Source organism: Penicillium hordei, assembly GCF_028827395.1.
Source record: "Penicillium hordei strain IBT 12815 chromosome Unknown utg000006l_segment0_segment0, whole genome shotgun sequence".
NCBI classification, from domain to species: domain Eukaryota; kingdom Fungi; phylum Ascomycota; class Eurotiomycetes; order Eurotiales; family Aspergillaceae; genus Penicillium; species Penicillium hordei.
The window spans coordinates 3,464,341-3,491,931 of NW_026623147.1; the positions used below are offsets into that span (position 1 = coordinate 3,464,341).

The window sequence follows — 27,591 nt, forward strand, 5'->3', positions numbered from 1 at the left end:
ACACATCCATGAAGAGCATTAATAATAAAATGACCTAATTTCTCGCCACCTCATACACAAGCTTCCTTCCCGAAACCTCTCCCCCTTTGTAGCAGAGCCAAGCCCTCCGGTATACCATTCCATCTGCCAACCCTCACCTCCGACTTGAGCGGCCTAATCTCGCCCGCATCGATGATTTTCTGAGCGATCTGGAACCACCTCTTCGCAAACTCTCGGTCCTGCGGACGCGCATCCCTTTTAAACGGCCTCTTCCATGGAATCGGCTGGTTGTACATCGTCAGGCTAAGCACCCAGTTCGGCTTGACACTTCGCCGCGTATGTCCCCGGATGGGGAACGGGTCGAGACTGAGGTAGTGACCGCCGGCTGACCCGATAGCCTCGTAGCAGACGGCCATCGACCGTGTGTCCGTGATGCAGTCGAGGGCGTAGCAGAGAGTGCCGGAAGAGTAATCACGGATTTGACGCCCGCATGTTGGGGAGTGGTAGTCGAAGGCTGCGATGGCGCCGAGGGATTGAACCAAATGGAAATTATGGGGCGAACAGGTCGTTATCGGTGTGTAGCCAGAGCTGCAGGGGATACAGATCAGTAACGTTGGAATTGCGTGCCGATATCACTGTTATCATATAGGGTTGCCTACCGCGTAAGGATTTGGATCGCAAGCGTCCCGGTCGCCGTTGAGCCGCCGTAAACCAGAACATATGGCGACTTGCCAGCCGGCTCAGGCTCCATAGGCAATTGTAAACAGTGATATAGCGACATCCCTACAGTGGCCAGCCCTACACCCAACTTCGCAGCCTCATTGTAGTCCATATTCTCCGGAATTCTAAACACTAAGTCCGCCGGGACAGCAACGTACTCTGCGAATGCACCATTATCCAACCTATTTGGATTATTGCCGAAGACACAACCGCAGACTCGGTCGCCCATGCTGAAGTTGAGCTTGTTGGTGTCGGAGCCTGTTGCGACGACATCCCCTGCGAAATCGCACCCCAGAGTTGCGCCGGCGGTAGGTGACATTTCGGCTGATTTTGCGTCGAAGGGGTTCAACGCGATGCTTCTGACGCGGACGAGCAGTTCGTCATTCTGGAGGGATGGGAGAGAGCATCGGACTGCGGCGATGCGTCCTTCTGGGGTGATTTTCAGAGCGGTTTGTTGCTTTGGAGGGATCATTATGGCCCAAATCTGGAGTAAAGATAACCAAGGTTTACAAGTATAGAGGAGCCTAACTGAAGCTGGACGTTGATAAAGCTGCCTCCGGCTTGCCTTAGTATACCCCACCCTAGTCGGTCTCCGTGCCTCGCGTGACGGGAATCTCGGAGAATTGTCCATCGCCCCCAACACCAGGATTTCAAATTTGCCGAGTCCATCTCACCCTTCCCTGCATATATCCACCATGGCCGGGAAAATGGTCGACGATTCGGTTTATTGCCGGGATTCGCAATGGTATTCAAGGGCAAGCCCGCTAGTTGTACACTTTTCTATTGCTAGACATGTACCTGCCTGTGTGCCTTCCTTTACAAAATGGGTTTCATCAATATTCAGACACAGGCATCAGATCCAGAGAAGCAGAGGTTGAGGGCCAGTCCCCAAGTTCTCAAATTGTTTGTTCTGATATTACTTGTCCTACTCGTACTCAAAATTTCCGCCAGGCACCGGGCAAACAGAATCACCAACCAGCACGGCAGGAAAATCTGTGAGATTCCTGGAGACGCCCGCGTGTCGAAGTTCGCTTTCAGGTATGGACGTATCCAATATCCGTTTTTAACAGTTGGGGAGGACCCAGCTAAGAAGTGTTCATTAGCCAGCAGCTCTCCGATCACGGCAAGGCTCTCGCCGGAGGCGAGCCGTTCATCATCCGCAATGGCCGAGCAAGAGAGCTGGTGGTAACCAAGCCAGAGCACATCTACGACTTTTACAAGGGTGATACTAGGCGTATGCCTTAAACAGCTCCTTTAGAGCGGATAGGGTACTAATACAGGACTCACAGATCATCCTAAGCCACCATATCTGAACATGGGAAAGTACTTTAGCGGGCATGTCACTCCTTTCCGAGTCCCCTTGGCACCTTACGTTTGTCAGTTCGCCGTGGGATATTAACCAGGGTCTCCAGTATTCTCGGCCACGCAGTTGGAGCAATAGCAGGAGAAAGATGGTTGATGATCCGACGCTATTTCGACCCCGAGTTCTCGTTTCAATCCGCTCGACAAGCGATCCCGCAACTCAGCGCGAGCATCAACCGATGGCTTGATGATCTGCCACTGCAAGCAACAGCAACGGAGAAAAGGTTTGCACTGGAGCTGAAGAAGCCCTGTCGATTTTTGCCGCTCCGGCTTGCTGCGGAGTTTGTGTATGGGGAGGTTTTTGATGATGAGGTAGCGTACCCAACCTTACATCCTCCCTCTATTCCGCTTCAGGTTCATCATTACAATCTCCGGGACATTGGCTGATGGTCGGCTTGGCTGCCGATAGCTTTTCTCTGCCTTATTGGAACTAAATGTCCTCCACGAAGTCATCCTGCATGATGTGATCGCCAACAAACGACTGGCGACAAGCCTAGGCTGTTGGTTGGACCGTAATGCGGCCAAACGAATACAAGAATTCCGTTCAAGGTGGAGGGAGTTCAATCTTAGGATTGTCCAGTCTGCTCGGAAGGGATCGCAGGTGTGCCCTGCCGAGAAGATATATCGCGGTGTTGAAAGGGGCGATTTAAAACATGAGGAGGTGTGTACAGTCTACCCACAGGATATACAGTTGCGCTGATGTATCCAGTTCCTACACACCCTAGACGAGATCCTCTTCGCCAACGTCGACGTCAGCTCCGCGGTCCTCAACACTCTATTCGAGCATCTAGCTGCCAATACGGCTTTCCAGCAGAAGCTTCGAGGGGAGATTGACGCGCATGTTCGGAGTCGCACCCGCACCCCGGATACCGACACTGACATGGATACCAAGACCCACACCGAAAAATATCTCTCAAAACAAGATTCACACCTAAACTATGCTGTAATGGAGGCTATGCGCTTGTCACCGGCTTTCGGTCAGTCTATTTCCTTACCTTTTCCCTATTAATAACTCCAGCTCTCTAATCTACTCCTTATGTCGCAGCATTCTCCCTCCCCGAGTGCACTGCTATCCCAAAAGAGATTGGGGGGTATCGTGTTCCCGCACGATGCCCTGTCGTGATAGACGCCAAACGCCTGAACGCGGACCCAGCTACCTGGGGCAAAGACAGTGATACGTATCGCCCCGAACGGTTTCGGGATATTACGCCCTCAAAATTGCGATACGGGTTTATGCGGTTTGGCGTTGGGGCGGCGAGTGGACGATGTCTCGGGAAGCATTTGGCGGATACGGTGTTCAAGTTGACCTTGCTGGCTGTCCTTGAACGGTACAGTCTCCATTCGGGGCAGGATGAGCCAGAAATCGAAGTGCGATATATGAATCAGAAAGAATGAAACATACCCTAACTCATAGACGGTAAGGGTCGTAGTCGGTCTGTTTCCATTGAGATCGATCTTGCTACGGCGAGCTCAACGCACTTTTAGGGGTGAGAATGTAATTTTCTCATAGCATTCTCCATGGATATCATCAATCAATCAAGATTCTATTAACTTGATGTAGCCTATCTATTGAAGCGATTAGCCATGCAGGCGCTTCACCAATGAAGCAGGAATCTAGTACCTGAACGCCTGGAGCCCATATAAACCCACAAATGCAGAAAAGACATAATAAACACCGAAAAGAGCGAAAACACCACTAAACTCGCCCGCCACTAGGCGAGATGTCTCCCCTGCGCCATCCTGCGCGTCAAATACCTATCCAACTCCATTCCATGTAGTCGTTCCATCAAATTGACGTGTTCCCGCGCCTGGAAAGACCCCTTCCAGGGAGCTAGATCGTTCCATCTAACCATCGTCTTCCACATCTATTCCAGAGTCTCGCAGAAGGTTGCTGCCGTCTACTTACTTGGGTCTGTATTTAATTCAAATCAGAGTTAGGGGCATTCCGGCGCCGCTGGGTGCGCCGACCTACATAGCCATTGCGTACGCTATTGCTGGGCTGCGTTAGGGATATGAATATAAAATCAAATCAAATCAATTAAATCAAAGGCTATCTAGAAATAATCGAGACACTGTAAACTTTAGGCCCCCGTGGACGTGTCGGAATTAATACCCAAAAGAGAATCAAAAGTTTTTCAGCCTCGCATCCACCTAAGAGGCGCCCCTTCTTCCAGGGCCTCCTGCTCGTGCCACCACAATATCACCTTTGCCAATCCGATCAACAAACGGACAATAGCTTCATCGCTCCATCGTCTGCCCCGTGAGTCCGCTACTCTACGTCCAACCGGCTCTCGCGCTCGAGCCAGACTTGTATCCACAGCACCACTTTACCGTCCAAATGCGATGCACTACTGCACATCTGTCACATCGATCACCTCCTGTCACTCTTGATTACATCTCGACTGACCTCATGGGTTTTCTTGGGCCTATAGGGCATCCTGTACTACTTAAGAGCCTCATGGTGTCCCCTGCCCGGTTCATTCTTCAGAAATTCATCACTCTCGGCCTTCTTTCACCTCGCCTGTCACCATAACCGTGCCTTCACGTTCATCCCCACGAGCCTTGTGATCTTCAAGATCTCCAGCGCATGATACAGAGGTCTGCTTTTAGTTCTGCTGGGTTTCAGCTAAATCGCTTCTTTAACCAAACCACTCCCTCAATGTGATTTAGTTAACTATCATTTGGATCCTCTAGTGACATAATTATTTTTCGAAAACCCTATAGCTTGCCATATTTCCCAATATCCTATATACATACTATCCTAATATCCATCATCTTAAGCCTGCACATAGCTACAAGCAGATATAGTTCTGGCCAGTCAACTTCTGACCACGCCAAGATCCAAGCCGACGTCAAAAAAATCATAAGATGGTTAAAATAACTAAGTTCTGGTCTAGAAGTATGGTCGCAAGCCTGAAACTTAAAAGAAATTGACGGAGCCGTGCTTCTAGTGGCGATCGGGGTAACCCCTCTTCTTGCTTCTCCAGATTTATTTAATCGAGCTGGTAAGTGCAGTGCAACTCTATATAATCTGAAGTGCTATCTCTATTGCATTCTCTAGTGATAGAGTGTAATTGCTAATGAGGATGGTGGTTCTATAGAAACGTGTGAACCGAGTGTTTCGACTGTGACCATCGAGCCGAGTATTCGAACTGTTACTGTGACTGTTGGAGAGACACCTTCTAGTGCTAGTGCTGGTACATCTTTATCTATTACTACGACGGCGACTCATTCTACGCCCTCTGTTCCAATCCAGTCTGGAAATCCGGGGACATTTACACCGTGACCTTCTTCGCGCAGTAAAATTGGAAGTCCTGTGTCGGAGACTCCTAAAGTTTCCCCTGGTACTTTATCGGAGCTTTCATCTGATACTCCCTCTGATACTCTGTCTTCTGGTGTCCCATCTTCTGGTGCTCCCTCTAAATCTCCATCTAACGCCCCATCTACATCTACCGGCCCATCTTCTTTAATCCCGTCGGCCGATCCATCTTCAGGCGCAGGATATCAATCCCACGGCCCGGACGTAATAATCGGAAGCTTGAAAGTCCCCATTCGAAGCACCCCAACCACGATCTCCCAGTCCGGCCAATCCCCTATCGTGGTAGGCTCATCGGGAATCCAAATCGGGTCACAAACACTGAAAAGCGCAACCACAATGACCGCTGACGGTGTGACCGTGACTTATGACGGAGCTCAAGAATCAAACCCACCCGAGTCCAAGTCTGAGTCCGGGGATTCGACCTCGATGGCAGCTCAAGAAGTGACGGCGACAACCTCAGGAGCGGCCACTACTGCGACTGCGTCATCCTCGTCAATGACCTCGGCCTGGGATGTTTATATAACTATCAATGATGAGACCTACCGCATTCCTTCTGATGATTCGTCGTTGGATATAGTCCTAGATGATGGGTCGCTGCTTACGCTGTCTTCGAGACAGGTGTCTATTAATGGCGATAAGGTTGATATTCCTGGTGATCTCTCCAATTCACCTATGCTCACTGCTGATGGGCAGTCATTCACTGTGGGCAAAGGGTTTGACGGTAGCAGTGGTGATGGCGGTGACGGTGGTGGTAGTGGGTCAAGCATATCTAGTGATACAATCTCTGGACTAGGCGATGCTGAGAGCTCTATTTCTTCTGGTCTAGACAAAATCACCAGTGGCATAAAGTCCTGGGCCGCTGGTAGCGCAGAGAGCGAAGTGACTTCACTTTCAGGGTCTATTGATTCAACACTCGAAAGCCTGGACCAGTTGCTAGGCCCCATGAGAAGTATCTCACAAAGCTCTAGCATCGAGCTACAGGAATTAACCACAAGTGGTCTCCGGGTGGTATTCAAGGCTTATCCTGATCTGGAAAGAGGCCGTGATATTCTGAGCTCGATGCAGAAGTTATTGAAAGGACTTCCCACACTTCGAGACGCTGCTACGCAGAATGTCAAGAAATACTGGCTTCGCTATATAGCCACGGGTGGTGAACTCCTGGCTTTGGACCAGACTATCCAGAAGCTGAAAGAATATTCATGGGACGATGCCTTGACAGTGACGGCCACCTCCACAACCGCTGGGGAAACCCAAACCACATCTGGGATAGCTACAACTTCAACCGAATCACCGACGGCTTCCTCTTCATACCTTATTACAACAAAGCGCGGCACATCCCTCACTAAGTTCAAGGCTTTTGTTCATGCTCTTGACGGCGGCGCGGGATATCAAATGGCTTGTTCGGAGGTTGATCACCAAGCCTACGTGACAGACCTCACAGCGACCCAGGTTGCGACTATCAAAGCCCTTCCTTTCATTAGGACAGTCTCCTATAATATTCCTGTAACCGAGCTGGATGACGATGAGGACTTCCGCGCTGTTCCCGACCGAGACTTCTTACCTGAAGTTGACCAGCTATACGACTTGACCAACCACAAGTCGAGAAAATGGCTTTAGTCGCGGGCTATAGGTCAGTAACCTCGTGGCCAAAGTGGTTCACACCTCAAAATGATTTCTTCTGACAAGATGGGTGAACCTACCGAGGACTATCTGTTTGATGATACCCTTGGCAAAGAAACAACTATCTATGTCATTGATACAGGTTTCGATACATCAAAGCCGGTAAGTATTCTCACGCAGAAAAAACAGAGATGTCGTTATAGAATGCTAATTTTGAACTTTCCATAGGATTTAGCAAGCACAGACCGAAAGGTGGAGACTTATGTTGTCCCTAATGATCTGACGCTTTTGGGTGTCCCAAAAAATCAGCGAAAGCCAGAAGACCTCACCGATTGGGGTCGCCATGGAACCTCAGTCGCCTCCGTTGCTGGAGGCGTAATCCGAGGAGTGGCCTCCAAAGCGGATCTGTACCTGGTAAAATACAAGAGTGCATACGACAAGCCAGACGCGAATGGCAATGTTAAAGAGGAACGCAAAAATGCACCACTCGCTGCGATGGAAAATGCCTTTATTAATGTTATACACCACAGAAAGAATTCGAATCAAGGAAAGGCGATTGTCAATATGTCATGGGGTTCGTTATTGATCAAGTCCCCAACCCAAAAAATAACTTTGAAAGAAATTACTAATTCATGCTTCGATAATACAGGTTCAAAGGTTTCGGTCAAGGACTTCGCCGCTCGAAAGAAAAGTCTCGAAGATTTTATTTCAGAACTAGAGCAGCTTGATGTGGTGGTGGTTATTGCAGCGGGGAATTCAAATAAGGAAAAACTTGAAGAGCGCATTCCACAGAGCATGGGCACAGATTCCAACAGTATTATCACTGTCGGTGGTGGATCTCTGACTGGATTTGCGCAGTCGGAAAACCTCGAAATGGACGTTCCTTTTGTGGGAGTGAGAAAGGTTCACGGGACCAGTTACTCTGCTCCAGCTGTCGTAAGTTTTCGCAAATTCCAGACACTTACAATGAGCTTTGGGATAGTGCCAATATGACGGTTACCCTTGACAACTGCCCAGATACACTAGAGGTCCCATATAATGATTGTCTGGATGTGTGGGGGGAAATCGCAAATGGCTGTGATACCGACAGTGGTGATAAACATGGCGGGACGTACGAAATTGGATGTATGTTATTTAAGATGGAGATTAGCGATGATAGCTAAGCTATGTTAATGTTGCTTTAAGTATTGGATAAACTTATCGAGGGTAGTTAGTTGCAATACGTCCGACTACTTGATCTTTTAATAGCATCGTCCCGTAAGGTGTGAACGGCTTGGGCGAGAAGACTCCAAGCTCATATAAAGTTCTAAAGTTGATCGCTTTGCAGGACAGGGAGCTTTTATAAACTTCAAGGTTAGGGTTGCTTTGAATGTTAGGCTCTGAATAATAAATCACGCAGTGTAATTAATATATCCTATCTCCACTAGCGCAAATACTCTACTCCGTGCCCAGGACTATACCTCAGTGGCACTTTTGTGAGAAAATATTTACAGCGAGGTTTCATTATTGCAGAGGCTCCGACGGACAACTAGAGATATCACCATGCATAATTTGTACATAATAGCAACATTTATACTTCTAAAGCCTATCGTGCATGCCGTGTGTTACTCATGCATGCTGTGTTATGCATGCATTCTGGCTTACCAGATCTCTTGTATCTGACCTTTCCTACTTAACTAGGTTTTGTTGTTGAGAAGTGGAGACGATACGGGGCCAATACCGGTTGCCTATATTGTACCGCAATGTGTTAATATCGACCCGGAGGCCGTAGCACGAGCATTCGTCCACTACGTTCCTCATCTTCCGGTACCTCACGTCGAGCTGCTTGCTGAAATTCCATTAGAAAAGACGGGGAAGTGTGATCGAAGAAAGCTTGAGCAACTGTATATAGAAAAGATGAGGGTGGTGCGTGAGAGTCAAGTACACTCGAACGGAATACAAAGTCATATATCAAAAACAACATTTACAGCAATACAACAAGCTAGCTACATGTACATTCACTTAATACCTCTGTTGAACCAATCAGGATCCTCGTCCAGAGGGGATATTTCATTTCAAATCATCCAACACATACATGTAATCATCACCATACGTGCAGAGAGGTATAGTTCCAAGCCAAATCAAAAGACCCCAACCCCAGCCCAATGAATTCCATGCTTTTGAAACAAGACCATGCCTAATCCAAATGCATTCTCCAAAGCCCATCACCAAGATAATGGCCTTCATCAATAACAACTCCCTTCCCTTTACTCTTAATCTCCTCAGTGCCAACCTTTAGCATACCAATCATACAAATCTCCTCCTTGCCCTCAGCCTTGACGCCAACGATCTGTCCGGCCTCAAGCGCATGCTCGGCGTCGGGTAGACGGCCGCCGGGGGAGGTGAGACCGGGAGCCATGAGTGTTGCGCCGGAGAGCACGAAGCGGATGGCACCGCGGTCGATCTGGATTGTTGGGACGGCGGAGGGGTAGGCGTGGATGAGGCGGAGGTGTGGAACTGGGGGTCCGTCGATGGGTTGGAAGAAGAGGGGGGTTGAATCTATTGTATAGAGGGTCACGCGATCGGGTCTGGGGTGGTGGGGTTTTGTTAGTTTGGGGTCTGCGGGATATAGTGCATGGCATATGTTGAAAGTTGGAGATGACGTTGCTGGGATTGGAAGTCGAAAAAATGGGGGATCGGGGACTGTACAGTTTCACAGCTTCCAATGAGGCCTTCTTGGGCATGACATCTTCAATGAAGGGCTCGAAGCCTGGGTATGTCTCCAGCAGCTTTTGGCGCAGGCCGCGCTGCACTGAGGACTTGACCTTAGACCGGTTGCTTGGGGGAATACTAGATGGAACACATAGGTTAGCTGGTGTTTTAAAGAATAATTGGTGGCTATGGCTATCCCATAGGAGTTATGCATGTCTTGATCTGGATTGTTGGACAGCTCCTGCGGTCCCTGCTGTGCCTCGAAACAGAGGAAGATGTGTGCTCCCATTTGACAGGCAGGAGGTTCTGAACAAGCCACTGGCCCAGCTGTAGGATTGATGTGAGTGGATTGAAGGTTTGGCTTACTCTTTCTTAAACATGATGCTGGTTAAGGTTGTGATAATATAAGAATCAAGCTCTTGATACGGAAGTGGGATGCGCGGGGATGTTGTCACGTGATCGATAGATGGCTTTGCATTTTTTTACTTGATACTAAATGGCTCAGAATACAATAAAATGCATGATAATACATCATGAATATGGGCCATGATAGACTGGTCTTCACATATTCAGGTAATTGAGCTATATGCGGAACGCGAATAGGGTATATTGTGCAAAAACAAACATATTGAACCTAGCGGATACAACAGGAGTGAGCAATGATGACCTAGTTAGACCAGGCAAGTCAAATTGGCGTACGAGAAAAATCAAAATCTACAGTTGGAAAAAATATATGAAGACTCAACACTGGTGTATCATTTAAAGAACTATTGTCTATGTGCACCTAGTGCTTAGCAGCACCAGCCTTGATGAGCAGGATATCGCCATCCTCGACGACGTAATCCTTGCCCTTGGTCATAATCTTACCAGCAGCCTTGATGCTGTTTTCATCGCCGTACTCACGGAGAGAGGCGTAATTGTACACGATAGCCTGGATGAAGGTCTTTTCGAAGTCGGTGTGAATGACACCAGCAGCAGCGGGAGCCTTGATACCCTTGCGGATGGTCCATTGGCGAACCTCGTCCTCACCAGTGGTGAAGAAGCTACCGAGGTTCAAGGACTGACGCATAGTAGTGATGATCTTGGGCAGACCGGACTTGGTGCCCAGGGTCTTGCACTCAGCCTCAGCGGCCGCATCATCGTGCATCAGGGTCAGACGCTCCTCGAACTGAGCTGAGACGGGAAGGATGGGGTCACCGGGGGAGTTGGTCTTGATCCACTCGAAGACCTTGGGGAGATACTTGTTCTTCTGACGGATGTAATCTCTCTCGCTCAGGTTGACCAGGTACACAACGGGCTTGGCAGTGAGAAGGAACAGAGGGTTGATAACTTCGACCTATAACCAATTTGGTTAGCATGAAAATTCTCTCGAAGAGTTTGAGTGATGTAATCATGTAGAAGTGGACTCCAAAATTTCAGCATATAACTTTTTTTCTCAAGGTGCCCTCGGATTGTGAGTATCCTTTTAATGAGGGCACTCAACGAGCTGGGTTAATTTCGAGCAGTGCTCTTATTCATCAGGTAAGGAGGTGTTGTGGACATAAAGGGCAAGTTAAGTGGGGGAGAGAAGAAGAAAAATTTCAACATACCTCTTTAGGGTTCCAGTCACCCTTGCGGATGTCATTGCCATCCTTCAGGAACTGAAGGACCTTGCCAGTAGTAGCCTCTTCTTCCTTGAGCTTCTTCATCTCCAGAGACTGTCCACCACGACGAGTCTGCTTGCTAAGAAGGTCAAGAGCCTTTTCAACAAACTCGATATCCTTGATGCGGAGTTCCTCGTTGATGATGGTCAGATCACGACAAGGATCGACGTCACCCTCAACGTGGATAATCTCGGCATCATCGAAGCAGCGAACCACCTGGAAGATGGCATCGACAGCGCGGATGTGCGACAGGAAAGAGTTACCCAGACCGGCTCCGGTCGAGGCACCGCGGGTGAGACCGGCAATATCGTACACAGTCAAGTTAGCGGGAACCTGCGACTTGGGCTTGTAGTGCTCGCAGAGCCAGTCGAACCGCTCATCGGGAACGATGACGCGGGCCTCCTCGGGGTCAATGGTGGCATATGGGAAATTGGCCGGGTTACCGAGGGAGGACTTGGTGATGGACTGGAAGAGTGTCGACTTGCCGACATTGGCAAGACCAACCTGAAGCCATATTGTTAGTCAATCATGGTTGGGAAGAAAAGAAGAAAAAAAAATGTGGGAGAAAGGGGGCAAGGGGGTTTAAATAGTTTTTTCGGGAGTTAAAAAGTGGACTGTGCTGTGTGGAAAAAGGGGAAAAAAAAAAAGGGTGGGGGCCTAGCTCACATACGATACCGCTCTTCAAGTTGTTTCCTGGACGGCCCAAAAGGACCTTTTCCTGGACTATCTGCTTCTTGGGAGGCATTTTATTGGATTTTTTCTTCTTGCTTGAGTAGAAGCGACAGAAGAGAGGTGGGAGGTGGGGGGAAGTCGAAAGGCGGAAGCGGGAACAAGGATGGAGCGCGCCAAATGCAGAACCAGCTGCGGATCGATCGACGATACGAAGGAAAAAGATTGAGGAAGTGGAAGACGTGATTGCGGATGCCCACAGAAATTGTGGACAAGGTCAATGAGTAAAAAGAGAGTAAATGAATGCGTATTTAGCTATCAAAAAGCAATGTTGTAGAGGTACGCGCCAGATATCTTAAAATTTTCTGCCTGCAGAGCTGTTACCGCTCACGTGAAAGTCAAGCCCTGACGACGTCACCACATCGATGTGGGTGCCCTGTACGTAATACTGTGTGTCGAGGGTTATTATAGTACCTAGGTAGAGCAAGACTAGATCGTAGCAAGATGGGAACAGGTTGACTTAAATAAGAAAGCCCAGAAGAGAACCTATGATACAAATACACCATGAAAATGAGATATATCATCTCCAATCCCGCCTCAGCAGAGATAAATAATGCAAACCCTTTTGGTTGACCCAGCCCGAAGTTATTGAACGCCAGCAAAAACAGAAGAAAAGGTATAGGTAGCAAGAGAGAAACCATCATTAAAGATCCATTGCATCGCCATGCTCCGATGTAGTGTCAACCATATCCAGCAGCTTAGCATAAGGCACTGTAACACGTTGAAGGTCACGGTGTTTGCCTAGACGAAAGGGTGTTAGTAATTGAAGCGTTAGGAAAAGAGAGGCACGAAGAACTAAAACATACCAAGTGCTAAAATCACCTCCTTCAACAATGTCTCCCGTGGCCAGCCACACAGATCATCGGATCCTTCGCGCCAGTTACGGCCGTCGCGCTCATTAGCCTGCAATTTCAGGACCCCCTCGCTGGCATCGTCTTCGTCCTCGAAAAGACCGCCAATGAGGCCCTTCAGGAGCTCCTCGACCTTCAGTTTTAGACCCTCAGCACCAATGCGCTTGGCGTACATGGATAGGTATAACCGGAACTCTTCCTTGGCACCCAGGGACAGAGCAGCAGCGAGGCGATTCTCGAGATGAGCAATTGATACGCTGGACTCGAAAGTCTCATACCCTTCGCGTGACAATAAAACCTTAATAAGACGCTGGAGGAAGTATGCTCTTCCGCGAAGGAGGGTCTCATTCGTGGTATTTCGCTCCAACCAGGGAATGATGCCGGCTGCGACAGCTGCCTTGGCATCCTTGTTGTCTTGCTGCGCGTCCTTGGCCTGCAAATTGCTCACGGGTGCGTCTGTGGTATTCCAATACTGACTGCCGACGGCCCACCAGGCTTCCGAGATGCGCTGCCATGTGAACATGGATGGAGAATAAGAGTATCCTTCGCCGTTAGACAAAGAAACGATGACTCGGCCCTCTGAGTTAATGCGTGCGTCTGTTACTGCGGGAGCAGCGGTGGGGTGCGCGCCCATGGTATGGATTGCAGCATCCAGGACTGGCTGCAGGGAGACTGGTGGGTGAGGAGAAGACAAGTGCTTCACATTCCAGACATAGCACATGCCCACAGAGGATATGCACAGGATCCACGGTCCATTGCACTCCAAGATGACAGGCTGTGCCTCGAGAACGAGCGCACTTACCAGACGACGACCTGCCGGTGTCCAAAGATAGATTGATCCATCCTCACAGCCAGCTGCCCACATGCTCTGATTACCAGTCACAAGTAGGACAGTCCGCGGCAAGAAATCCTGCCACAACGGCTGGTCTCCACGGAACAATGTCAGCCGTACTGGCTCGCGGTCCACCGCACGACCGGTCAGACTTGCTGGCGATGGGTTCCGAGCTTCGAAAACCACGTCCACACGACTCTTGGTAGAGCCCGAGTCTGTACCAGGGGCAGGTTGTTCCGTCGGTTTGCCGCTCGAATCTAGCGCGCGGAGAATCTGACTACGAATTTTGGGAACTGCCAGACGAAGTTGACTGACCGACATGCAAGGATTTGTGACAGCGGGGCGAATAAAATCTGGAGTTGGCTGTTGACCAGTCGTGGCAGATTGAACTTGAGCTGGTAGAAGGCCGTCGGGAGTGTTGGCCATGATGGGAGTTGCACCGTTTTGACCGGCAAGTGTCACACGCTTTTCTACACTGCCATCTTCATCGCCTTCTATTTGGGCCAGCTTGCGCTTGTTTCCAAGAAGGAGCGCAGTCAGACCACCCTTGGGTAGACCATCGAATGGTTTTGACAAGTCAACGATGGTGGTCGGGGCGTCCGCCTTGACCTGATTGCTGACAGATGCCATCAAACGGGCTTGTGGGAGAGATGACTCGCCGGCCCCAGCTCCGGAGACTAGTAATGGAGCGATGCGCTTTTTGCCCTCTTTGGTGTATGTTGGACGCTGCTTAAGTCTTTCCAACTTGGCTTTGTAAGGATCAGGCTTCTCTGAATCTGTGGCGGCAGATGTTGGAGTTCCATTGGTCTGCGTCTTCGTAGCCTCGGGAGCTGGCGAAGAGCCCCGAGCAGGTGTGACTCCATTTGATGGCTGAGGAGCTTTGTCTCCATTGGTGGTAGGTTCAGCGCCATCACCCATCAGTGCACCCATTCTCCCTTCAACGTGCTTGATCTCGCCAGCCTTACTCTTTTCCTCTAGCAACAAGCTGTCGGTAGTTTCTGTGATACCGGCGCCCTTTCGATTAGTTCCGAACTTGGTGAGTGATTTCTCATTCTCTTCCATTTCCGTGGCCCAGCCCAGCTCGCCATCTTCAAACCTGACTGCCACAATTGTGCCATCTAGGGCAGTAGCAAAGAGACATTTGCCATCAGGAGTCCATGCCAGGTCCGAAATAGCTTTAGCAGCCATTTCCTGCGCAACCACAATCGGTCGTGCATTGCTCGTAATCCAGATACTAAGGGATTTATCTCCACCGGCACAAGCAATGACGGTAATGTGGTGTTGTGGTACAGGCTGCCCATCGGCTTGCTTCTTACCGGGCGGCTCGGTTGCATAAAGTCTTGGAGAGAACGAACAAACCTCGACAGGTGCCTCATGTCCAATCAAATTGATGTCACCATCCCATGATCCACGGTTTATAATGGCCACAGAGCTCACAGGACCGTTCACAGCATTTGCAGCTGCGATGTGCATCCCATCAGGCGACCAAGAGCAACGACGGAAATAGGCTGTCAAAGGAGAATTGGCGAATGGGGCTGTGATTGTTTGCTCAAGAACGAAATTGTTCATATGGTCGTGAGCTGAAGAATTAGGGGCTGGGGAGGTGAATCGGAAGATGCGAACGGTCCGGTCATCGCTGGCAGTTGCGAAATATTTGTTTGCTGGATCAAAAGTGATGCCCTTGACGTGACTCTGGTGGATTGCTATTGTCTTCAACTTTTCAAATGAGTGACCAGACCACACCACGACCTTTGAATCCAGGCCAACAGAGACCAGTATCGATGAGTCGAAGGACCATCCAAGATCCTGGACATCATTGTCGTGGCCGATCAATCGCCGAATCGTGCGCCAGTTTTCAACGGGGGGTGCTTCATCAGTGCCTAAAAGATTTCCCATAAATGTCAGTGTCTGTCTCTCCATATCCAGTGTGTCCAAAGCATACCAAATGTTGACGAGTGTGTTGGAGGGTTAGCGTCAAGGGTATACACGCAAACAATCTTGTCATCTGCGCCTGACGCCAGGTATTTCCCGTTGGGTGAAAAACGGACGGTATGAATTGTGCCTGAGTGGTTGCTCATTGACGCCAGCTGTTTTGGCTTGCCCTCAAGCTCGGGAGTTCCGGTGCCGTAAATAGCATCTGTTGACCAGATTCGCACGTAGCCATCTAAAGCGAATTAAAAGCCAGATGTCAGCGATAATTCCCTTCCGCGGCGCATGATCTTCATGACCTCCACCTCAAAGCGAAGAAGGGTCGAGCTCACCTCCAGCAGCTGTGACTAGTCGCTTCCCATCTGGCGAGACATCGCAGCTGTAAACCTCGAAGTCCTTGCGTTCACCTATATCAGAGCAATGAAATTAGCAAATTTGGCCCTTTGATGGGATGAATTTGGTTCTGCTCTCATAAAGCACTATGTCTCCGTCCCGACGATGTCGAGCAAAGAAAACCAGGGCGATCAAGCTCCGTACCTCCATGTGTGAGCCAAACCGGCTTTATGATATGCATCGCGCCCGTCCCGGAGCAAATTCACGGTTATTCGCTTTTTTCTTAATGGTTTGAGTGGTCGTGTATCGAGATAAGGTGGTACGACCCGTATTAGCACCAATGTGCGCGGAGCGTGGGTAACGAGGGGAGCGGCGCCGCGTGTCGGAGCTGATCTTTCGGTGTTTATATGAGTTTGATGTGGAACATGGCAGGACCAAGTGCCAAAACAAACGGGTTCCTCGGTCAAGAGATTCAAGAAAGAAACCAAAAAATGAGGCTCAGGTCAAGATGAGAGATAAGACCGGAGATTAAAAGGGCGCGAATCCAAAAGTCGCGATCTCCAGATTTGCCTGGTCCGAGCTCCCGCGTTGATAGTGTCTTTCGAACTACACTGCAAGGGCTGGCACTTATTGCTTTCTTTTGAGGGTGAGCACTATCATTATGTATGTTTTATCTCATGCAGACTTTTTTTTTCTGCTTATTGGGTTCATGGTTTCATCAAACAAAGTGTTACAGGGCAAACATGGTACTATACTGGAAAGTATAGCCACTTAGTGTATACCTAGACAACTTTGTCTTTAATAGAACATCATAGTGGAAACGTAAGGATAAAACATTACTCAGGTACTATTAGATGATATTTTCCCAATTCAGTTCCAGAGTTGCATATTGGGGTCTCGGTATCTGAGCCTCATCCCTTGGTGAATAAGAAGCGAAACATATAGATCTCTCTATAGTGACAAAGCCAAACAATACAGACTAAAGCTTCTAGGGGAAGAACTTCTGTGGGATAAGTGGATAAGTACTTAATGATTTCCTTTGGAGAAGTACTGCAATCTATGGAAGTATCGAATGAAGATTCTCCACTAGATATCCTTACTCACTCCAACTAGTTAGTTACATCAAAATACGTGTTCATAAAGGAAACACAAATATCCATCGGTCAGTGGTAATCTACATAAATCAAGCTTTCATGGTACAACAATTAGCTGCCAAAATTATGATATGGAAATTTATTTCTTGCCAGATCCTCTGGATCCACCAGAGGGGGCAGTGTAGGTCAAGCTTCCATTGGGGTTGGAATAGTAGTAGGAACCATTACTAGAACAAACAATCAGAAATACACTATTTTCATCCACTATATATGCATATAGTTGACAGCCTTGTTCAAAGCAGATACTTACATATTGGAGTAGTGGCAGCTGTACGAGTTAGACGCGCTGGAGCCGTAATCAGGAGAGCAATAGTGGTAGCCCTAATTTGGCTTTTGTGAGTGTCATATTGATTATAGTCTGACATGGTGAATGTTTTATAGGAGATAAAATATAGAGGAGACAAGAAATTAAGAGAAAAACGGGGAGGGGCCTTAATATACCAGTGATACTGGTTGAGGTGGGGGAAGCGCATGATTAGGATTAGGCCGGCAGTGAACCTATTGTAGAATACTACCACGTCTCGGAAATGATGACGCTGTTTGACGCTTTATGGTGTTTTCCTAGGACCTGTGTATACTCAAAATATGTAGATAAAGCGTAACCGAGAGTAAAGATATATCCCTCTCAAATTATCTCGAAAATGAGGTTGTGATGTATCAACCGCCATTTGATTGATCTAACAGACAAGATATTTAGAAGGGGAAAGGGAGAAATGTAGTATCTACTACGGAGCAACTGGTTACAAGTCTGCAAGAGGCATGCGAGCAGAACCAGCAGGGCCATGTACCGATGTAGGTCACGAAATGCCAGCTTGTTGACAACAATATTTTGTTCTGGGCATCTTAAGATACGGAAATCAACTTCGAATACGAACCAGAATGAACCAATTTATCCGTCTAGCCAATGCAACAGATTACTCGCGACTATCCAAGATAAAAGCCATCTCCTCATGAGCCGCCTCCAACTGACCAGCAACTGTGTAGTTGATATCGCGATAGATTGTAGTCGACTCTTTAAGACAGGTTAAGGACCTAACCAAACCAGGCAGGATCCTCGCGCGGCAAAAGTCCTGGAACTCACCGAGGAAATAGCCTGGGGGGTTAATCAGGACAGTTGGACACATACGGGACTTCCGGGCCATAGTCTCAGCGAGCTGTGCGATGATCCCCAGATAAACGATCAGGTCACAAATGACCTGAATTGTTTCTGCGCGGCAATCTTCCAATAGATGGAGGGAGCGCGCCTCGCGGAGTAGAGCATCCTGGAATAACTCGCATTCTCGTTCAAAATGCTGTTCGTAGGTCAGGTGGTTGGGTTTAGTAAGAAGAGACATTGTTGCGGGTGAGAACTAGCAAATTGTCGGGTGGGAGATGATGAGCAATACTCAAAACGGTGGGAAAGATCTAGCTTTATATTGCTGTTCAAGTTGGGATTGTCTTTTTCGAACAAATATGTGTTTTCACAAAGAAGCACAAAGCTTTTCAAACAGAGTTCTTCATTCTTTGTCGAGACTCTCAGGTAAGCCATCTACATTGCCCACATTGCCTTTGTCCTTTTCTCTTCCAGGTCAATGTTGTCTTTGTTTCATGATCTTCTTTTCTTGTCATGGACATCTATCACAACTCAATGAGGTCCTTTATGTCGATACATATTTACTATATATGGCACACATCAGTCCGTCGTCTGATCTGTATCCCAAGCTAGCCATTCGAAATCATCGACATGCAGTACTGATACATCAGTATGGCACCTTCAGAGCAGTCTTGGGTTCCCCCCAGTCGTCCCGTAGGGATTCCAACCACGAGTCCAGACGTACCTCCAGCTACTTCCACCCCAGCACGGCGCTATGGCAAGATCCAAAATGAAGGAGCTATACGCCAACGATGGATCGAAGACTCCACAGACCCTACATGCCAAATCCAGCCCAGCACCCTGACAGTAGACGACCTTCTAACTTCACACTGGTACGTTCGTACCAGCCATAATAACATCCCATTCCAGGTTGCGGAGAATACATTCGCACTGGGATATACCAATGGTGCGGTATACAACCAGACACTAACGCAGAATTATGCAGGGGGTGAGCTCGGGCTTGCTGGCTGCGAAAACATATATGACATCCTAGTTGGAAAGGGATTGATCATCGCCGAGGGGATATTCAGAAGTGACGGGCCACAGTTTTCGCAGATTGCTCGAGCTCATATGCAGGAGGTTGCTGAGCCCCAGAGTCTGCGACACTTCTATGTTTGTGATATCGTCAATATCGAGACTAAGAATTTCGTGGAGAAAGTTCTTTATTCCTCGCGAAATGATCTCACCTGGCCTCCGGTTTGTGCGGCACCGCTGATCTGGGAGTATAATACCTCCGAGTACCAAGGTCTTCTAGGTACGCGTGTTGGGAAGTGCGCGGTGTATCTGGTTCTGGAGATCTTTCCTAGAGGTACGTATTATATTGCTAGGATTGTGACCTGGGATGTACATTGCTCAATTGAGATTAGGTTTGATATTGAACCTATTCCTGAATCCTTAGGCTCTACTGATTGATTATATTCCACCTTTCGTTTTCAGGTGCGTTGCTCTCCATTCTGTGTTTAGTTTGGATTAACTAGGGTTTGCACAGCCTTTTTACTAACAGCTGTTAACAATGCACTTGTTTTAGGAACCTCCATCTCTACTGTAAATTTGTTAAAACTAGTTTCTGCGCACCGTCGATCTTGGCAAGTAGGTTGGCGCTTCACATCAAATCTCTAGCTACATAGTTAAACATAACCAACATACGATGGGCTAAAACTCTAGGCATGTCGGCGTATTCGGTGTCGCATGTGATCTTACTAGCGCGGCTCTCGGCACATCAGTAAGTCACGGCTCCTCATAGTTACATGGTTCCGTAGCAGCTTCTGCCACGCACTCACCTCATCCACCCACACCCGTACACACACAAAGCTCCCCAGCATAACAGCTTAAACCAAGAATGGCCCCCAAAATCTATAGATTATTCCAAAGGAAACACAAAGAGAAAGATGCGTACACCAGGCCCAAAAGTGTTTCCCCAAACGCAATCGGAATCTCCGATTCCACCTGCTCGGTCAACGACGACCCCTTCAATGGATGGAAACTACCAATCCCAGCAGCAGACCAACGCATTCTCAAGCTCAACACCCGACAATGCAACCATCAACAAACAAGTCACTTCTTCCAGCTCCCAATAGAAGTCCGGAGACTAATCTACATTGAGCTAATGGGCAATCGCCGCGTACACATCGAGCACGGGTGGATGTTCGCGTCGCCATTTCATCCGAAACCAGGACGGGACGGGAAGCGCTGGGATTGGTGGCATGGTGTTTGCCAGCGGAGTGGATCTTTTGTTGATGACCGGTGTTGGGGCCGTGAGGATGAGAGGAATGCGAACAGGGTCGAGGGGTTGAAGAGCGCGCCGGCGAGGACGAAACTTGGGGGCGTAGAGTGGTTGAGGTGTTGTCAGATCGGGTGAGTCTTGATCAGGAGTCTTGGGTGTTGGTTTCCTTTTTGGATGTAGGCTGAGCATGGCTTATACTATTCCCCAGCTATGAAGAGGCATTGACAGTGCTATACGGGACGAATGTCTTTGTTCTACGGAACGGATTAGACGCTCCGTTTATCATGTCTAGGCTTTTATCGCCGGCCTGCTCGTCTCTTATCACGTGTATGGACATCTCTTTTGATTTCTGGTACAAATTAGATGAAAGAGAGGCCTCGGCTTGGGAAAGGGTCTACCCGGCCTTATTTGATCTGTTTGAGCATTGCTTTTGCAAAGTTCAGAAGTTGCGCTTGACGATGCATATGCCGGCCTGGGAGAAGGTGAGAGGGACTATAGACGGTGACAAGATAGATGATATTCTTGCGCCGTTGGGTAGACTTGCACAGAGTCGAGAGTGGACTTGTTTAAAGCTTTATGTTCCGTTGGATTGGCTCCCTTGCTTGACAGGCAGGGCGGAGAAGCAGAGCAGGTGGGAGTTGGCGATAACTGACTGGTACGAGTGCACGCCTGTCGAGTATGGCGACCAAGATGTTGCCCCGTCTGGAATTACAAGGAAGGCGGCCTTTTCAGGCGTCGATTTGACAGGTCCTCGGATTCTATAACTATGTAATAATCTGTAGTAAATGTAGGATACAGCTTTTGAAGAAGAGACGAGGTAGAATCAGCATGATTCAATGCTGAAATCTAACTTCGATCCGCAAAAATCAAGTGATGAAAACCAAAGAGAAACCAAAAAGCTGATCTGACACAATTTATATCCGACCGTTCACAACCGACCTATAATCCTAGAAAGATGCAAAATACTGATACTTGTACATTGAGATATTCTCCTTCCTCACAGGCTCCCTGATCAACAATTGCTTTATGTACACATACAGGAACCAATATGGCGAATTCGATGCCACATGCACAGCGTAGCTCGTGCTTTTGGGAAGACTCTTAAAGAAATGCCGGAAAACAATAGGAAGCCCATAGGCAGTAGAGGAAAAGTAAATAAATGGAGATGGGAGGTGGTGCGTAAATGTAAAGAGCCCAATACAAGAATGTAGAGACAGCCCATGCATCCAAGGAGCTGAGTGGAGGTGTCAGAACAAAAAGACACAAGGGTGAGGGAAATAAAAGCAAATCAAGAGAGGAGTCGTCGTTCTCGTTTAGGTTGGGTGAAGTACAGACGCTTATTTCTTGTGTTCGCCGGCGACCGTCTCAAATCCCTCGTCCGCAGTTTGCGAGGCGACATTAGACTGTATATTCTGCTCAGTATGCTCCTCAAAGAAGGTCGGCACCTGGCTATTTTGCGGCGATTCTGATGACCGAGAAGCTTCAACTCCAAGAGCTTTCTTTGCCAATCCCTTGGCCTGCGTTTCGCTGACCTTGCCGTAGACAGCCATGGCATTGGCAATCATACCACCCATGTCCCCGACATTACCGGGAACAACCACAGCCGTGCCTTCGCGTGCCAGGTTAGACCAAGCCGCAACGTACTTCTCAGCAACGCTCAGACTAATAGCATTGTGAGCGTTCTCGCCGCCCTCCTCGATGGCCCGAGAAACAGCGTCAATGCCAAGCGCGGTAGCCTCGGCCTTAAGCTTGATAGCCTCGGCTTCACCAGAAGCGTGGTTGACCTTCTCAGAGCGCAGAGCCTCAGAAGCCAAAATAACAGACTGCTTGCGACCCTCGGCAATGTTGATCGCGCTCTGGCGCTGACCTTCAGACTCGAGGATCTCAGCTCGTTTGGAGCGCTCAGCAGTAACCTGGCGGTGCATGGCAGCAACGACGGCCTCCGGCGCGTGGATATCCCTAATCTCATAACGGAGACAGACGACACCCCACTCCTGTGCCGCCTCGTTGATAGCTTTGGTGATGTTTGTATTGAGATTGGCGCGTTCCTTAAGAACGTGATCGAGGGTCAACTGACCAATTTCGGAACGCATAGTCGTCTGCGCGAGTTGCGAAATAGCGTATTCTGCGTCCTCGACTCCGTAGCTAGAATTGACGATTGACGTATTAGCGATTGCCTTGTTCCGACATGTCCAATTTCACATAACACCCAAGAATCACTATAAATCACCTACCTTGCCTTGTACGCATCGAAAACGCGCGTATATAGCACACCGTCCAGCTCAAGGGTTACATTATCCGCGGTAATGGCGTTTTGGCTGGGGATCTCAATAGCGGCCTCCTTCAAGCTCTTCACGTAGGCAATTCGGTCCAAGAATGGCACAAGGATCGCAAGACCAGGTTCTAGGATACGATCAAACTTTCCCATGCGCTCGACGATCCATGCTGTCTGTTGTGGCACGAATCGCACAACGGTGTTCGCGGGGAGCGTTTGGCGGTTGGAGAAATAGCTGGTGGGTCCCTCATTGTATGAACCACCAGTTCTGAAACTGTTGAGAAGTGATTCTGGAGCAAGCGACCGAGGAGAATTTGAAAGTGTTCGTCGTTGGATCTGGGTGAAAGGTGTGGCGGTGGCTGCGGAGCTTCGTGTAAGACGTTGGGGAAGGAGTTTCTGGCCACGAGGCCGGAGTAGCCTTGACGTTTGGCGGGATGCGCCCTCCATCTTGATCAAGAGGTGGATTTAAATGTAAATGGGTTTTTAAGGAAAAGAAGAACGGTGTTTTGAATGCGCAGGACAGAGCTAGAGAGCGGAAGGGGAGCTGTTAGAGCCGGATCGGAATTGACTTGTCTCCGTTTGGAAGGTTGCAAAGCTCTGGGTGCCTGAGGCAGGAACCATCGACATCATTCCATCAGACTCGACTTGCTTCATATAATGAGATGACTATCATTATATACATGGTTTATAACTAACACATATCACAATTAACATTCTCTTACATATCACGCTCAATATCATGGAGTACATAGTATGCATATCAATCATATCAATCATATTACTCCACAAGGGCCTCAGCAGCCCAGTTTATGCAAAGAACACAGCAGACAAAACAAAACCTTCTGTGCAGGGACCCCAGAAAGAAGGAAAAAAAGCACTGAAATGGATCAATCCACTTCAAAAGTTGTGTGCAAAGAGGCACTGGGTAGCCCGAATGGATGGTCTCCCAGGGAGGAAGAGATCGACAATGTAGATATGCTGGATTCATTTTCTCCGATTGGCACCATAAACGATACTCGAAACACGCAGATAACCTCAGACAAGACTTTTAGAACATGTGCTTTTCTCTGGGCCATTGCCATGCTGATACTTGTTAAGATCCAGGGCCGATGAAAGACCTGGATCGCAGATTAACTGGATCGATAAAGGAAAGCCACAACCTCAGGAAGGAAACAAGAAAAAAAGTAGTGGAAATATCTATGTCAAGGGTCGAAAAAAAAAACGAATTTTGGGGGCCCGGCACACCGTAGCGGCAGGCAGCGAAAGAAAGAGAGACTGCCAGTAAAATCATGCCCGGACGCCAGAACGTTTTGAGAATCTCCCATGACTGAAAAGCAATGAAAATTAAACAGAAAAAAGGAGATGCGTAAACTCCGTAGTTTCGAGTTGACCGAGAAACCAGACCGCGTAATTGCAATGAAGGGGTCACTTGGAACTCAAAAAGAAGAGATTGGCGAATATGCATGCAAAAAAAAAAAAAAAAAAAAAAAGGAATAATGCTAGTCATGAAATATGAACAAGCAGTAAAAGGAGACGTGTCGCGAAGAAGCAAAATTCAGAAAAAAATGCGAAAGGGCTCATGATAACTTTTCTCCCGCCATCTTGCCGGGTTGGGTATTGAAATATTTGCTGATTCTCAACCGGTTGTTTGAGTTCATCTTTCCACTGGCAATGGTTTCATGGATCGTATTGGAGATGAGGGTGTGGTAGTCCGATGTTTGATCTTGTGAAAGATGGACCATGTCGTACATCACGAGGTCAGGGATGGGTCGACGGTGGAGCAGACAGTTCCGATAGAATTCCATGAGCTCGTTGAAACCGTTGTAAGCGTGTCGAGTCAAAAGATCATCAAGGGCTGAACGCCTAAATTCATTGTACAAACGCGAATTGAAATTTTTTGTCAAGCTGAATGACCAAGATTCGTAGGGCTGGGTCATTCCAAAGCTATACCTTCTTGCCGTCGGTCGGCCTCGGCCATCGAAAGTTTCTTTGCGAGACATATTGAAAGATTTTGGGACATAATTTGACGTTTCTGTGGACGAACGGCCCTTCCCCTTTGATATGGGCGCCGGTTGGTGCGCTTTGGCAAAAGACTTTTGGATGAACCAATCGGCACCGCCGATTGGGTGTCGAAGGTAATCTGCGTCAAAGCTATTCATACAGTCAGTCAGTGCCTGCAGGAAAAAAATCTCATGTAAAAAGTTCAGCTTACCTCGTCGGGGTCACCGTCGGTTCCAAATCAGAGGGGAAAGGGGGTTCGGACTGGGAATCTAGTCCACGCGCTGAGGAAGAAGAGTCAACAAATGAATGGTCCACGGGGAAAAAGGAAGACGACGAAAAGAACGACGCTGTCGAGTCATCGGGGGAGACTGGGGGGTTCCAGGGGTATCCTACATTGGCAATTTCGTTCACTGCGGTGGGTAGCAATGAGGGCATGAATTCCGGAGCGGTAGAAGAAAGTGAAGTCTTCACATCATGGGCGACACCGTTAGGAACGAACTGAGGAGCGGATCCGTTGATAACATTCTCAGAGTGGCTGTGAACCGGCGTGTTCTCGTCAGTCTTTCTAGCAGGCGCGGCTCCGTCATGTTGGGCGGAAGGTTCACGCTGGTCCACGGGGAGGACCCATTGCTGCCACTTGTCTCTGGGACGCAGGCGGTCAACGCCATCCTCACCAGTTTGGCACTCAACGCTACGCAGCTGGCGGGCCACGTGACGAAGGAGTTCAAAGTCTTCAGTGAGGGACTTGACACGCTTGAAACTGCCAAGGACGTTCAGAGGCACAAAGCCTTGAGAATCCATCTGCTTGCGAAGGAACATGTCCTTGCACATGTTGTCAACCGAGAAGTAGTACTCCAATTGCATGGACAGCATGTTCATGAGCGAGAAAGGCTCCACGTATTGTTGCTGGTAGGGAACAGCGCTCATCGGGGCAGAGTTGACAGCTGGGTAGCCATACATCGTGTTGATATCACCTGGGAAAGGATAAACAACACCGTACATGTTTGCGGGAGTGGGCAAAGAGGGCGATCGGAGGGGCATACGGTTTCCTTGTTGAGATCCATTGGGGAGGCCATGCTGCTGTGACCGCTGACGGTCGTTGAAGCCAAACGCCTTTGGGGCGAATGAGTTGTTGGACATAGACGCATTGAACTGGGCGTTCTGGCCGCCGAAGTTGGAGTAAGCGCCACCGCGGCCACGGTTAGACCCACGACCTCCACGTTCAGAGCGGAACTCTCCACGTTCGCGGTTGAACTCGTTGAAACCGGTGGGGTCGGCAGACTTGGATCCGGCCTCAAAGCGACCGTTGCTGCGGGCTGCAGCCTGCGAGTCAACAGCCAGGTTTCCACCCTTCTGGTTGCGGTCACCTGCGCGGGCATCCTGGTTTCTTCCAAAGGGCTTGCCCTCACGTTGGGATCGGTGGGTATTCTCTCCGCCATTCACCTGCTTGTTCTCCTCTCCGTTGCGAGCTCCACGGCCGCGCTCAGGTGCCTGGGAAGCCTTGCGTGCATCAGTTGCAGCACCGCCGTCGGCGCTTGTGGACCGTCTCGACTGGGCGGGAAGAGAAGCGGCACGTCCAGTGCCAGCTTCGCGTCCTCGGTCTCCGGAGGTCTGCTTTGCGCCTTGGGCGGCCTGTCCAGAGGCAGCCTTGTCGGTGGTAGCGGCACCATTTCCGTGTGCTCCACGGCCACTGTCCCGGCCACCACGAGTGGCCCGTCTACCTCCACGGCCACCGGCAGATGGGAGCGGGGTGTTGAAAACAGCAGTGGGGACATAAGGAACAGGTGTCCACTTTTCCTTTCCATGGGGTCTGATGACGGGGCTCTTATCGGTCTTTTCATGGGACTTCTTCTTTTCTTCGCCAATCGCAACTTGGGGGGTAGGCCAGGCAGTAGCGTCTTCTACTGGGGGAACGGATCCGGCATCGCGTCCTTTTCCACCATCGGTCTTCTTGCGATCCTTGACACCTTCCTGTGCACCATCGGCACCCTTCTTCTTGGAGCTGGCCCTGGAGTCTTGCTTGGTCTCATCACCAGTTGAGGTGGCCTCAGTGGAGGCCGCTTTGCTAGCGGGAGCGGACTTGGGGACAGCCTTGGTCTTGGCATCCTGGGCCTCTCTTCTCTGTTGCCAGATGTTAACCGATGGGAGAGGAGCAGCCTTCAGCTCCTTGGGTGGTGATGCGGTCTTCTCGGAATCCTCGGATTTTTCAGTCTTCTCTGCGGCACCTTCGGTCTTCTCGGTCTGTCCCTCGCTGGGAGCCTGTTTCTCAGCAGTGACATCTGCGTTGCCGTTAGAGGTATTTGAATCATCCTCCTTTGTCTTGCGCGACTTGGAGCCTGTGCGCACGCTCGGGCTTGATGTTCGAGAGTTGATGGCCTTTGTCTTAGCGGCGTGCTTGTTGGTGACAGTGGTGAAATCGTCATCCTTATCCTCTGCGACTACCTCGGATTTTTGGACGGGCTCAGACTCAGTGGGGGCTGGTGCGTCATCCGTTGTAGTCTCGACGACGGTCTGCTCCTCCGGTTTGGAGTCAGTCTTCTCGGATTCTGATGGTGTCTTGGACGGGGTCGGTGTCCCGGAGACGACGCCCTTAGCGGCTTGTGCGTACGAAAACGTAGACATGTCGAAATGAGAGCTTATCGTAGCTCTGATCGAGTGTGGGGGGGAAATGAGGTGCGGTTTATTTTACCGGACGACCTGGGATGACGCTGGGTCTCAGTCTACGCCTACTGGGGGCGAGATGGCACCTGCGCAAAGTGAAAACCAAGAAAGGGAAAGATTCCAGCTTCTTGTGACC

The 27,591-nt window shown here is 49.2% G+C and overlaps 12 protein-coding genes across 12 annotated transcripts; 5 read left to right on the top strand and 7 right to left on the bottom strand.

Annotated features, from left to right (window-relative positions):
- Positions 1 to 50: 50 nt before the first annotated feature.
- On the bottom strand, positions 51 to 1,171 carry N7537_011936 (zinc-binding alcohol dehydrogenase family protein; the record flags this gene model as incomplete). Its single annotated transcript, XM_056902990.1, has 2 exons — positions 51 to 567; positions 639 to 1,171. The coding sequence occupies 2 exons, from the start codon at positions 1,169 to 1,171 to the stop codon at positions 51 to 53; spliced, it is 1,050 nt and encodes a 349-aa protein (XP_056748277.1).
- Positions 1,172 to 1,522: 351 nt separating this feature from the next.
- Positions 1,523 to 3,456, top strand: N7537_011937 (cytochrome P450; the record flags this gene model as incomplete). The annotated part of the gene is made up of 7 exons (XM_056902991.1): positions 1,523 to 1,737; positions 1,803 to 1,933; positions 1,989 to 2,075; positions 2,129 to 2,415; positions 2,471 to 2,722; positions 2,771 to 3,038; positions 3,107 to 3,456. 7 exons carry the CDS (start codon positions 1,523 to 1,525, stop codon positions 3,454 to 3,456), a joined length of 1,590 nt encoding a protein of 529 aa, XP_056748278.1.
- Positions 3,457 to 5,716: 2,260 nt separating this feature from the next.
- On the top strand, positions 5,717 to 6,997 carry N7537_011938 (subtilisin-like protein; the record flags this gene model as incomplete). Its single annotated transcript, XM_056902992.1, has 1 exon — positions 5,717 to 6,997. One exon carries the CDS (start codon positions 5,717 to 5,719, stop codon positions 6,995 to 6,997), a length of 1,281 nt encoding a protein of 426 aa, XP_056748279.1.
- Positions 6,998 to 7,048: 51 nt separating this feature from the next.
- Positions 7,049 to 7,993, top strand: N7537_011939 (subtilisin-like protein; the record flags this gene model as incomplete). The annotated part of the gene is made up of 3 exons (XM_056902993.1): positions 7,049 to 7,162; positions 7,229 to 7,574; positions 7,650 to 7,993. The coding sequence occupies 3 exons, from the start codon at positions 7,049 to 7,051 to the stop codon at positions 7,991 to 7,993; spliced, it is 804 nt and encodes a 267-aa protein (XP_056748280.1).
- A 1,183-nt stretch (positions 7,994 to 9,176) lies between these two features.
- N7537_011940 (translation machinery-associated protein 20) lies at positions 9,177 to 10,071 on the bottom strand (the record flags this gene model as incomplete). The annotated part of the gene is made up of 3 exons (XM_056902994.1): positions 9,177 to 9,567; positions 9,689 to 9,829; positions 10,058 to 10,071. The coding sequence occupies 3 exons, from the start codon at positions 10,069 to 10,071 to the stop codon at positions 9,177 to 9,179; spliced, it is 546 nt and encodes a 181-aa protein (XP_056748281.1).
- A 404-nt stretch (positions 10,072 to 10,475) lies between these two features.
- N7537_011941 (YchF/Obg family ATPase) lies at positions 10,476 to 12,079 on the bottom strand (the record flags this gene model as incomplete). The annotated part of the gene is made up of 3 exons (XM_056902995.1): positions 10,476 to 11,027; positions 11,281 to 11,838; positions 12,005 to 12,079. The coding sequence occupies 3 exons, from the start codon at positions 12,077 to 12,079 to the stop codon at positions 10,476 to 10,478; spliced, it is 1,185 nt and encodes a 394-aa protein (XP_056748282.1).
- A 627-nt stretch (positions 12,080 to 12,706) lies between these two features.
- Positions 12,707 to 16,249, bottom strand: hir1 (putative histone transcription regulator Hir1; the record flags this gene model as incomplete). The annotated part of the gene is made up of 5 exons (XM_056902996.1): positions 12,707 to 12,804; positions 12,870 to 15,626; positions 15,689 to 15,910; positions 16,008 to 16,082; positions 16,213 to 16,249. 5 exons carry the CDS (start codon positions 16,247 to 16,249, stop codon positions 12,707 to 12,709), a joined length of 3,189 nt encoding a protein of 1,062 aa, XP_056748283.1.
- A 1,827-nt stretch (positions 16,250 to 18,076) lies between these two features.
- Positions 18,077 to 18,496, bottom strand: N7537_011943 (uncharacterized protein; the record flags this gene model as incomplete). The annotated part of the gene is made up of 1 exon (XM_056902997.1): positions 18,077 to 18,496. One exon carries the CDS (start codon positions 18,494 to 18,496, stop codon positions 18,077 to 18,079), a length of 420 nt encoding a protein of 139 aa, XP_056748284.1.
- Positions 18,497 to 18,906: 410 nt separating this feature from the next.
- Positions 18,907 to 19,707, top strand: N7537_011944 (uncharacterized protein; the record flags this gene model as incomplete). Its single annotated transcript, XM_056902998.1, has 2 exons — positions 18,907 to 19,603; positions 19,694 to 19,707. The coding sequence occupies 2 exons, from the start codon at positions 18,907 to 18,909 to the stop codon at positions 19,705 to 19,707; spliced, it is 711 nt and encodes a 236-aa protein (XP_056748285.1).
- Positions 19,708 to 20,134: 427 nt separating this feature from the next.
- On the top strand, positions 20,135 to 21,282 carry N7537_011945 (uncharacterized protein; the record flags this gene model as incomplete). Its single annotated transcript, XM_056902999.1, has 2 exons — positions 20,135 to 20,649; positions 20,727 to 21,282. The coding sequence occupies 2 exons, from the start codon at positions 20,135 to 20,137 to the stop codon at positions 21,280 to 21,282; spliced, it is 1,071 nt and encodes a 356-aa protein (XP_056748286.1).
- Positions 21,283 to 21,855: 573 nt separating this feature from the next.
- On the bottom strand, positions 21,856 to 23,263 carry N7537_011946 (SPFH domain-containing protein; the record flags this gene model as incomplete). Its single annotated transcript, XM_056903000.1, has 2 exons — positions 22,753 to 23,263; positions 21,856 to 22,663 (listed from the first exon to the last, which is right to left on the bottom strand). Exons 1-2 carry the CDS (start codon positions 23,238 to 23,240, stop codon positions 21,856 to 21,858), a joined length of 1,296 nt encoding a protein of 431 aa, XP_056748287.1. The 5' UTR covers positions 23,241 to 23,263.
- Positions 23,264 to 24,370: 1,107 nt separating this feature from the next.
- N7537_011947 (La domain family) lies at positions 24,371 to 27,416 on the bottom strand (the record flags this gene model as incomplete). The annotated part of the gene is made up of 2 exons (XM_056903001.1): positions 24,371 to 24,944; positions 25,006 to 27,416. The coding sequence occupies 2 exons, from the start codon at positions 27,414 to 27,416 to the stop codon at positions 24,371 to 24,373; spliced, it is 2,985 nt and encodes a 994-aa protein (XP_056748288.1).
- Between the last annotated feature and the right edge of the window lie 175 nt (positions 27,417 to 27,591).